General features: G+C 33.0%; 1 protein-coding gene across 1 annotated transcript; it reads left to right on the forward strand.

The window, feature by feature from the left end:
• The first annotated feature begins 959 nt into the window (after positions 1–959).
• Positions 960–7,493, forward strand: APC10 (anaphase-promoting complex subunit 10). The gene is made up of 4 exons (XM_088277752.1): positions 960–1,288; positions 2,191–2,299; positions 3,880–4,116; positions 5,751–7,493. The coding sequence occupies exons 2-4, from the start codon at positions 2,203–2,205 to the stop codon at positions 5,963–5,965; spliced, it is 549 nt and encodes a 182-aa protein (XP_088133878.1). The 5' UTR covers positions 960–1,288; positions 2,191–2,202; the 3' UTR covers positions 5,966–7,493.
• The last annotated feature ends 4,418 nt before the right edge of the window (positions 7,494–11,911 follow it).

The following is an 11,911-nucleotide window of genomic DNA, read 5'->3' on the forward strand; positions in this document are numbered from 1 at the left end:
TTATCTATTGTTCACATTGTGTAATACCACTTTTATAAACAATTTTTCGTGACTGCCGGTTTTGGATAATTATTTCATCATCAGGCCATTAAAAAAAAATATTTTATTTCAATGACCTGATAATTGAATGATTTTCTGAAACCGGTAGTCACGAATAAGTGTTTATAAAAGTGGTATTACACAAAGTGAACAATGGATGATAAGGTGAGTGTTTTACAACACATCTACCTACGTACCGCAGATGAACAGTACAAAAATTTCCTGAAAAATACTTCTTTTATTTGTAATCATAAATTTTGATTGTGACACTGCTAATAAAATAAAAAAACTCTCCTTGTTTAAAATTTTTTAGTGAATTTGCCATTTAAAGAAAGTAATGTATCAAAAGAAATGCAGCTTCATTTATAATTAAAATGAGTAATATTAAGAAAGGGACTGACCAGTGCATTTCGTTGTAACGTAACGTCGTAACATCGCTCGCGGCGAACATCTGAAACTATGGATGGAGTGCTTGGCTCACTGTACTGACTATACGAATGCTCGCATCGTAGCTTGTTACGTTACGACGAAATGGCTCCGGTCACTCCCTGCCATAAGGAATATAAATTTCGAGGAAAACTATAAGTGACCAAACTGAGCAATTCGATTGGAATGTTACTTAGAACTTACTGTTCGTTGGAAATTAGAAAACAACAAATACAACCCAGATATTAAAATAATAGAAAAAATATTATAAAACTGTTAAAAAAATACTAGAATACCTTAAAAGTCGTTAATCAGCAATATCAGCATTAAGTTCAAATGAATGTAAGCAAATACCTGGCAGGATTATTAGATAATCACAATATGTTTCTTCTAATTATGCGCATATGGTAGTAACTTACCATCTTTTATGGATAATTATTGGATAACATTGGGAAATTATGCAGAAATTTATGACCTTTTATTTATATGCGCACATCTTGATCAACGACAATCGCTCTAGGCAAATGAACGTACCCTAATAATCTGTGGCTTTCGCTTGTCAATTTCTGTTTTTGCATGCATAATATTTCTGACTTTTCAGTCACTTTTTATCCTCTGCTTATGGAATTATAAAATGTAATTGTCATTATTATTCGCGTTTGCTAATTGTTTATGTAAATTTATACTCCAAAATTAATTGTTTTAATTCTAAATCTGATCGGATATTTTGAATGTGAATTTATACTTCTAAAAAAAACTGTTAACATCTCACAATATTTGAATTTATGGATGGAATTCGCGGTTTTCTATAGCGGTATACTAGGTAATATAAAATCAATTATGGTAATAATAATGTTTGCTTTTTTAAATATGTGTGCAGGTACCGTTTAATATTTATTCTAGTAATATTTTATTTTTTTAATTAAATGCTAGGTTTGTTCGTCTGAGATCTGCGCCAAAGTAAAGCTGGCCATATAAATCCAATACATTTGCAACACTTTGTACACACCAACGAGCTAATCTCAAACACTACGACCTCAGCCCTAGTGTATGGAGTCAGTTGTCTCTACATGTAACATTTCTGGTCGCAGATACTGCTGATATGGTCACAAAGGCTTTATTGCATAGCTTTTTGACTACAGCAACTGCCTGGTGACCAGACAAGTACAAAGGCAATCAAACATTTTGCAAAAATTGTGATCATAACTGACTTTATAGAACTACAATTATACTTATGCTAAATTTGATTGAGTTACATATTGCTAATATTTAAATATAGATTATTTTGATAAAATATCATGTTTGCAGTAAAATTATTTGTGGGAAATGCTTAAAAGCGTCTTTTACATACTGTTGGTAGAGAGCGGGAGGCGCTTATAAGCATTCTATTTGCCTACTTTTGGTAGAGCGCGAGATGCCAAAAAACATTGTACAGATTGGAATAGGAGTTGCGGTTACTTGTGATTAATATAGGACCCTAATTACTACACTAATTAGGGTCGGGGTTGATGAAAAAACCGCCTGACAACAATGTGTTAAGACTATAAATATGTTTTATGCCTGAGTTCGCGTCTATTAACTTTCTAACATCAATATTAAAACTGCACAAAATGTATGGTGCTTTAGCTAATAATGATTTTAAAGATGTGCTTTATTTTGAGGCAGTATTTTACGAAAAAAATAACACTTATAAAAAATCTAAAATATTTATTATAATTATTGCAGTGCTGTAAGAGAATGAGTGCAGAAAAAGATCCGCTTGTGGGTGAAAGATCTGGAGTTGTCAGGGAGGTTGGGAGTCATGCAATTTGGAGTCTGTCATCTTGTAAACCCGGTAGGTACTTACTATTAACACATTTTCCTTGAATACTCAAACCATTGTACCGACCCAGATGACTCTATTTTGATGAAATTGACAAAACTTTTGCAGCATGTGATAATGATGCACGTCCCATTTGCGAGTGTCGTTTTGAAGAGGAAGACCTAAACCATATCGCTCACTCCTTTCAAGAACGTCATAAATCAAAAAACTTGATTTTTCAGGAGAACGTTTTTAATGTTTAAAAATATAACACAATGTATTAAAAATAAATATCAAGTCACTTATTGAACTTTTTACTGTGCAACAGATGTTTTTAGGTAAAACCTGAAGGTTTTTTCTCCATTTGTAAAATATTTAGTATATGTAAAAAAATAATTAAACAACATGTTTTCTTCAAGATGCAAAAACAACATTTTCTGCCCTGTAGCGGGTAAATATTAAGTTTAAAAATGCATCTTTTGCTGGTATATAGTACATTTTCTGAGCATTCCGAAAACATGCACAACTTGAAATTGCCGATATTTGATTTATGACGTTCTTGAAAGGAGTGAACGATATATTCCTTGATAGCCCAATAAATGACCAAATGCCAAAAATTTTTAAAACCCTGGCCCCGCTTATTCCCCTCCCTACAGATAGCCATCTCATCCGGGCAAGCAGTAACCCAATTATCTACAAACTTTTAGTTTATTATTTTTTTTAATTGAACGGAATTAATTTATAGTCTATCATATTTTATAATTAAGTAATATTATTTAATTAACTTGACATTAGCAAAAGCAATATATTTTATATGCAACGCCATAATATATTAATAATAATAATACTAACAATTCAAAACATTCCTAAAAGCTTGTTCACTTACATCATTTGTATCCGATCAAACATATTCCACAACATTTTAAGTGTGTACAAATTCTTGTTCACACATCTGGGTTTCTTATATGGGTTTATTTTTACACTGGATACACCCAAAATGTTGTGAATAAATAACTAGTCAAATTATGAGCTTTATAAAAAAATCATATTTTCAGGCATACCACTGTATGTAAAATAATTCAGCGAGGATCTTGCATACATTTAAAAAAAAACTGGCTCTGCTAAATAAAGCTTTGTCCGCCTCCGTAGTGTAATGGTCAGCGCGCTCGGCTACCGTTCTGGAGGTCCCGGGTTCGATTCCCAGAGAGGGGGTCTAATAAATATAAGTGATTTTTTCACTCTAATATTTATTCAATATTACCCTGGACTGGTACCTGAAGCGGAGGGCTGATCACCTTTCCTTCATGTGTTAACGATCAAGATAACACTGCGTTTATATGATGCAGTGCCCTATGCACCATTGGGGTGCGGATAAGGGTTTTATTATTATTATTATTAAATAAAGCTTTCTCAAACCAGCTACAGATGGCTGTCTGCTAAATAAAGCTTTCTCAAACCAGCCACAGATGGCTGTCTGCTAAATAAAGCTTTCTCAAACCAGCCACAGATGGCTCCGTGCCATTATGGAGTTTAATAAAATTCATGTACAATGTTGCCGCTTTTTACTTTAATCTAGTGGACTTGTTGATTTGATCGGTACTTACTTTTTTCAGGGTTCGGGATAGATCAGTTGAGAGATGACTGTATGGACACGTACTGGCAGTCTGATGGTCAGCTACCGCACCTCGTCAATATACAATTCCAAAAAAAGACCCTGATTAGTCACATATACATCTACACAGACTACAAACTGGATGAGAGCTACACGCCCAGTAGGATCTCCATACGGGCCGGGACACATTTTAATGATTTACAAGAAGTTGAAGTCATTGAACTGAGTGAACCCACAGGTAAAAACAAAATGATACAAAACTGTTATTCTAAAATTTACGGGGTGATTCATCATCAGGTTGATTATGGACTAAAGTGAACTTGTCCGCCTCCGTACTGTAATGGTCAGCGTGTTTAGCTACCTGGAGCTGGTGCTGGAGGTCCCGGGTTCGATTCCCAGGGGGGGTGAAAATAAATATTAGTGATTTTACACTGTAATATTTATTTAATATTACCCTGGACTGGTTCCTGAAGCGCAAGAGTGATCACCTTGCCTTCATGTAAGTAGTTATCAAGATAACACTGCGTCAATTCGAAGCAGTGCCCTATGCACCATTGGGTGCGGATAATGGTTATAAGTTAGTAAGTAAATTGAATTTGATACGGTTTCCTGTTTATGTATGTAGTGTCGGGTTCTGGTCCTGTAGTGTTGTGTTGCGGACTCAGAGTTTCTCGGTTCGAACCCACTCTACCACAATTTGATACCTATTTCTAATAATGAGCCGCTTAGGCTCACAGAAATAGTATTAAATTGAAGTATTTTTGTGAATAATAAAAACACAAATGTTTCTCTTTATAAAAAAAAACATAAGTATATATTATTATTATTATTTGAAAGAGAGAGAAAAAAGTAGTACTTTAAGTGGGATTACACAAAGTGAACGATGAATGACGAGGAGAGTGTTGTATTACTATACCACAATGCAAAAGCATTTATTATATTCATGTATATTTATGTATATTTATTTAATATTAAAAAATATACAAATAAAAGGATTAAATAAAAACTAATGAGTTTCACTCTAATGTTTATTTGAAATCTATCAAATAAACATTATTAATTATTACTGAGTTCATTGGACTGGTACTCGAAGTGCTTTACTTCATTTAATTAAAGATCAAGGTAACGCTGTGTTGAAACAATATAGTGCCCTTTGCACAATAAGGGTTTAAAAGTGTTAATTGTTACATATTTTATTCTACAGCATTAAGAATTTTTTCTTGAATGTTTTTCCGCACAGTAGGTGTGTGTGCTGCACTTAACGTATGCGCGCGCGACTTCATACTGTTTTTGGACGATTCCATTTGTAGCTCACAAGTTGTCATCCGGAGTCATCGCTGCGAATCCTCAAAAAAAGCAACATTTAGGAGTTTTGTCCTGTTTTTTAAATCATATTTTCGTATGGTTTACAGAGTGCGTAGAAGTTTTTGGTATCGTAAGGGAATGGTAATTAACTATAACCTAACTATGAGTATTCCAATGTTTTAGAATTAGTTCATAAACCTCAGGGTTTATGTACTAATTCTAACGGATGACAAGGTTCTTGTCAAAACCGGTTATATAAAGTGTACCAATAAAACATGGTTAAAACAAAGTTGTTTTATTTTATAAAGTTTAAGAATCTTTCTTCTTTCTGTGGTCTCAATCTTGTGGATTAGTTTGCAGCAACAAATGACACCTTTGCCATTCCAGTCTATCATGTGCCACCCTCTTCAGCTCCTTATACGTTGAACAGCCCATATCCTCGTACAAGTTGCAGTGATGTTCGCGGCGTGGGCGTCCTCAGGCATTTGTTCCCTCGATCATTTCCTCTTTTACCTATTAAGAATCTATTATGACGAAATATTGGCGAGTCAATAATCCTTTTTTCAGGTTGGGTGCTCGTACCGATTAAAGACCACATAAACGACCGCCCCTTGAGAACATTCATGATACAAATAGCCATAGTCAGCAATCACCAGAACGGAAGAGACACTCACATGAGGCAAATAAAGATTCATTCTCCGTGCGAAGGAAGAGGACTTGCCCTGGACCATTTTGGAACCTTCAGCACTGTCGAATTCCAACAATACAGTACTATAAGATAATATCAATCTCAGTCTCAAATGACACGGTATAAGGGATCTTTGTCAGACGGAAGGAATATCTAATTTAACATACTCAACCTATAAAGGATTGTATTAAACTTGTTTTGTGTTTATAACAGCCGATATAATTAATATTTTCATTCATTCATCATTTTCTTTTGGAAAATTCGCCTTCGAAAAAACGTTCTTTTCGTAAGTTGGCAATGAATGACGTCACAGAAACGATGAAGTTATTTTAATGTTGGTAACATTGCTAAATTATTGGCGGCTCTATTTGTTGATGTCTATGTTCCACCCTCCCACTTGTGCATTTGTAACATGCACCATTCTACCCATGATTGACAACCACATTACTCAAAATTTTGGGACTCACATATCGTATAATTCTTATTCTAGTTTAAGTCATACACATATGATCAATCTAACGACATTCTCTGCTAAATAAAAAGCTTTTCAAATCTAATCACAGATGGCTGTTGTGAACTATTGCAATGTTTTTAATGCAGAGAATAATAAAATTAGTCATTTTTGACTTGAGAGATTGATTGTTCATTTTACTGTTGATTGATTGTCAATTTTATTGAGATTGTTCATTTTACTGTGATTTTACTGTATTTTTTTTATAATCCAACCATTTTTGTGTTCCGACCACGCCCTAGTCCCAAAGATGGCGGATTAGAGGGGTTCTACTGCATTTAGGTTTTTAAATTAATGATATTTCTATGACTTGTGATTTATAAAGATAAGTCTAAAAGTTTCTAAAAACCCTAACAGCTAAAGCTAAACTAGCAGTGCCCGAATGAGTCCTGGGGCCAAATCAAACGTATGAAAGTGAATCATGGAGCTGGCAAAAGAAAGAAAGTTGAGCAATCAATCGGATGAATGAGGGACAACACGATATATATGATAATGTTCAATTGGTGAAATGAAAAAATAATGCATGGCTGAGATGAGCATTATCGAGAAAATTAAGGTGTGTTGATATGGGTTTCGCGACATGTCAAACAAATGAGTGGGGAAAGAATGGAAGCCAAATACATAAGTTGGACATAAAAGCAAAGGAAGACTTGGCATGGTTCAATATTTGGAATAATTCAAAATAATTGGCGGAATGCATGAGACGATTCATGAATGTGGGAAGAGGCGAAGAATCTTTGCAAAGACAATGGTGTGGTAGTCTTTCCTCTCTGCCTACCCCTGTGAAAAATGGTGTTATCGTTAGGTATTTAGTCTTAATGTTGTAATTAAGATGACTAGATTGAATGTCATCATAAAGGTGGAGACTGACCGAAGCATTTCTTCGTAACATCGCTCACGGCGAGCATCACCGAGCATCCAAAACTATGGATGGAGCGCTTGGCTCGGTGTACTGACTGCCTGAATGGTAGCATCGTAACGTGTTATATTACGACGAAATGCTCCGGTCAGTCTCCACCTTTAGAAAGTTGTCCATTAGCTTGATGTCAAATCAGTTGAAACACTTGTGTAATCCACATATTTTTTTCAATAAAATAAGTTTAAAATGAAATTGGTTTTTTTTATCCTCATACATTGTGATTATTAAAAACAGCTTTGTTCCATCTCTTATAATGTTGCATCATATTGTATGCATCGTAAGACCTAATGGGATAAAAGTCTGCTACAAATTAGCTCTTAATGAGTTCACATGCTTGTATAAATAGTAATATGTATCACATTTTTTATTGGCAAGTGTATTAATGTAAAAAAAATCTGTATTGTGATTATTAACCTTCCCCTCCCGGTGATATGTATTTACTACAACTCGACTTTTCAAATGAGAATATCAATATAAAATATAATAGATATGGGCTCAGAATTCTTGTATTCCTCCGTAGTATAATTATGTATTACATGAAAGTATTATAATATAAAGTTATTTGTTTGCTGCGAAGGAAATAAATCATTTGTAAAAAAATCAGGAATAAAATCACCAATACACAAACGTTTCTATGTGTGCGCGTGTGGCGTGCTTTGTAAGTATGCGTGCATGTCCCATGTTGTAACATGTTTACTCCGCCAGTCCAGTAGTGTGCAGATCGTCTTGCGCGACAGTCGTGCCACTACACCAGCTGTAACGGCCACTTATGTTTTTTTTTCTCGTTTTCAGGTAATTATCAGAGCTATCATTACAAAATTGTTACATTTGAACCTCAACTATGGTCAATATAAGAAACATTTGGGAATATGTATTTACATTTTTCCCGTTTTTAAATGACATTTTCATATGGTGTACAAAATACGTATCACCGGTGCACGGGGAAGTTTTTTAGTACCGTAAGGGAAGGGTTAAAAACAGCTTTGTTCCATTCCTTATAATGTTGCATCATATTGTATCTATATTTCATCATAAGACCTAGTGAGGTGAAAGTCACCTTCAAATTAACTCTTAGTGAGTTCACACGCTTGTATAAATATGGTAACGTCACATTTTTTATTGGCAAGTGTATTAATGTAAATAAAATTATACATATACAGATTAGCATTATTTTTGTATTGAAATCTGTAATTTTATATTTTGTGATTAATATACTGGAATTATCCAGTAAATGTTATTAAATACCTGTCCAGATTAGTAGCTAAAAGACCACAAGTGGAAGTTAATTTTTAAAATCCGTAAAAAAATATTTTAAGAGATTTGATAACATTCTTACCATTTTGGGTTTTGGAATTTACTGTAGTGGGCTTTTTCCACTCTAACGGAATATCAGATTGAACATACTCAACATATAATTTATTAACATTTTGAGTGTGCCCAAATACTTGTTCACAAATCTGGCTTATCTCCACTTTTTATTTGAGTTTTTTTATTATGTACAAGAGTAAAAAATACAAATACAAAGATGTTTTTATAAAAATCTAAAATATCTGCAATTTACTTAATCATTTCATTTGCAAAATTTGCTCATCGAAATAAAGCATTTTGATAAATTGGTAATATATTTCATCAGTACGCATAATTATGATTTGGAAAATCAGTAGCAATGCTGTTGAAACCAATATGTAAAAGATCCCACATTTGCCATCATATTGTGTACCCGCACAGCCTATGCATATGTGGGATTTTTTGTTATGTCAAATAAATACATATATGTATTTATTTTATTCTCAATTATGATAAAAATTGAGAACGCCAAAATATAGGTGGATGACTGCTGTTCTTTCTCTTTCTAGCACATTTTTGCCTGTTTCTAACATGTTAACATAATATACAAACTGATTCTTGCTCCATCTGGTTGGCAACACTGAGTAACTAGCTTTAAAGAAATTTTTATGGTATTCCTGCCATAACACTCCAGTAGGTACCTACTTAGTTTTTTTTTTTTTAAACTTAGTAATGTTACATTAAAATATTTTAATAATTCAATCATAGTGGTGTCAATAAAAGTCTGTTTAGTTTTATAATTTTTATTTATTTTATAAAAAAAGACATATTTGTAGCAAGATTCTTAATATAAATTATAAGTATGCAGTGTGTTTGGAAGTCTTTATTAGTATTAATATTATTGTCAGAAATATTGAGAATATCTGCAAACACAAACAAAAACATGGAATGGACTGTTTTAAATTACTTTGTTAATATTGGTAACAAATTCTCCCCACAATGTAAGTACAGAACATATTAACAGTAATTCTTCATGTAAAATAATACAAAAAATACACTAGTATAATGTTTATCAAAAATAATAGTTAAAAGCAATATTAATATTATGGTCGTTTGATATTAAAATTTAGTTTTTTTAAAAGTCAATGGGAGATTTTCGCTACTTTTTTGACTCACAAAACCGGGTTTGGTTCATCTAATTGACGGCGTACAATCACAACTGTTAATAAAAAATAAACCTTAGTAGTAGTTAATTTTACTAAAAATATTTGCTTATATTGTAATTGGTCAAAGTAAGTCAAGATGTTAACCCTAGATAACGTAACTATATTTGTAGATATAATGCCGTTTGTGGATCGCACAATATTGACATATCGCTCACTCCTTTCAAGAACGTCATAAATCAAAATACTTGATTTTTCAGGAGAACGTTTTTAAAGTTTAAAAATATAATACAATGTATTAAAAATAAATATCAAGCCACTTATTGAACTTTTTACTGCGCAACAGATCTTTTTAGGTAAAACCTGAAGGTTTTTTCTCCATTTGAAAAATATTTAGTATATTTAAAAAAAAAATTAAACAATACATTTTCTTCAAAATGCAAAAACAACACTTTCTACCCTGTAGCGGGTAAATATTAAGTTGAAAATATGCCACTTTTGCTGGGATATAGTACATTTTGTGGGCATTCCGAAAACATGCACAACTGAAAATTGACGATTTTCGATTAGTTATGACGTTCTTGAAAGGAGTGAGCGATATGTAGTAGCTGTGCGGAATAGTGATTTATTTGTTAAATGTCTCTTACATTCATTCCTAATAAACCAAACATAAGTGCCATGTAACCCGTTCCTATTTTTAATAAATACTTTTGATTAAGTATCACGTTTTTAATTACGTAGTCCGCCAGACGAATGTTTAGTTATTAAGGGTTAATCTAAGGTTAAATTTTTCAAAGGCAGAATTTTGAATTTAAAATTTTGTTCGCCTCCGTAGTGTAATGGTCAGCATGCTCGGCTACCATTCTGGAGGTCCCAGGTTCGATTCCCAGGGGGGTCTGATAAATATAAGTGATTTTTTCACTATAATATTTATTCAATATTACCCTGGACTGGTACCTGAAGCGGATGGCTGATCACCTTTCCTTCGTGTGTTAACGATCAAGATAACACTATTTATATAATGCAGTGTCTTTTGCACCATTGGGGTGCGGATAAGGGTTTGAACTGAAAATTTTGACATTGGTCCTAGTTCAGCATGATGATGTATATTTCATACATTTCTTTCCCATCCTTTCTCTACTACCTACACATTTAATTTATTTATATAATTGTATTAAACCCATACCTCGCTATACGGCCGCTCTTTATACGGCATCTCGCTTTAACGGCCCTCTTCAATTAAGGCACGTTTTCCATTTACGGCCTAAAATGTTTAGCTATAACGGCAAAAAAAACTTTTTTTGATGTCGATATATCTATATTTTATTTATTAACTTTAAGGGCATTAACCTAGTGGTAAGACATGTTACAATGATTAAAGAAAACACTTGTTTTATACCACTTGAGTTTTATTAAAGACTACATGTTTCAGAAGTTAAACTTCCATCATTCAGGTCTGTATAATAACTAAAATATAAAATTGTTCTATAAATAAGGAGAGGGGAAAGTTAGAGGAAGGGGGTTAGTCAAGGGGCGGAGTTTGAAAACAAAGGAAAAATGGAATGCAAGGGTGAAGAATTTTGAAACAATATATTTTATATTTTAGTTACTATACAGACCTGAATGATGGAATTATTAACGGAACATATTATTAACAGTTATTATACGGACCTGAATGATGGAAGTTTAACTTCTGAAACATGTAGTCTATAATAAAACTCAAGTGGTAAAAAACAAGTGTTATCTTTAATCATTGTAACATGTCTTACCACAAAGTTAATGCCGAAACAATAAATAAAATACAACTTTAGATGATTTATTCATCTTTATCAAATTTCGACATGACTTTTAAAAAAAAAAATTATAGTTATTTAATAGAAAGTAGAAACAGTTAGCGCTTTTTGCTATCTATGGTCTAAGACCATCCTAAGGGATAGATTACTAGAGGGATCTAAACAAATATAAATATTTCATATGTAATCCTATAGTTAACCTGACGAGGGAATGGTTATCCCGAAACTGGTAGTCTGGAAATAGTGTTTTTAAGGGTAATTGCATAAAAGTAAACAATGAATGAGTGTGAAATATGCATAATTTTTCACTTCTTACATTTATTTAATATTACCCAAAGAACCGGACTGATCATCTTGCCGTCATGTA

The sequence above is a fragment of the Brachycentrus maculatus genome, unplaced genomic scaffold (genome assembly GCF_059751285.1).
Source record: "Brachycentrus maculatus isolate JH-2025_06_01 unplaced genomic scaffold, ASM5975128v1 h1tg000049l, whole genome shotgun sequence".
NCBI classification, from domain to species: Eukaryota; Metazoa; Arthropoda; class Insecta; order Trichoptera; family Brachycentridae; genus Brachycentrus; species Brachycentrus maculatus.

Bases quoted from the DNA above. Each gene is read 5' to 3' on its own strand.
- APC10 (XM_088277752.1), top strand. From the start codon at position 2,203: ATGAGTGCAGAAAAAGATCCGCTTGTGGGTGAAAGATCTGGAGTTGTC. The intron at 2,300-3,879 runs GTAGGTACTTAC...TACTTTTTTCAG, and splicing joins TCTGTCATCTTGTAAACCCG to GGTTCGGGATAGATCAGTTG. The intron at 4,117-5,750 runs GTAAAAACAAAA...TCCTTTTTTCAG, and splicing joins TGAACTGAGTGAACCCACAG to GTTGGGTGCTCGTACCGATT.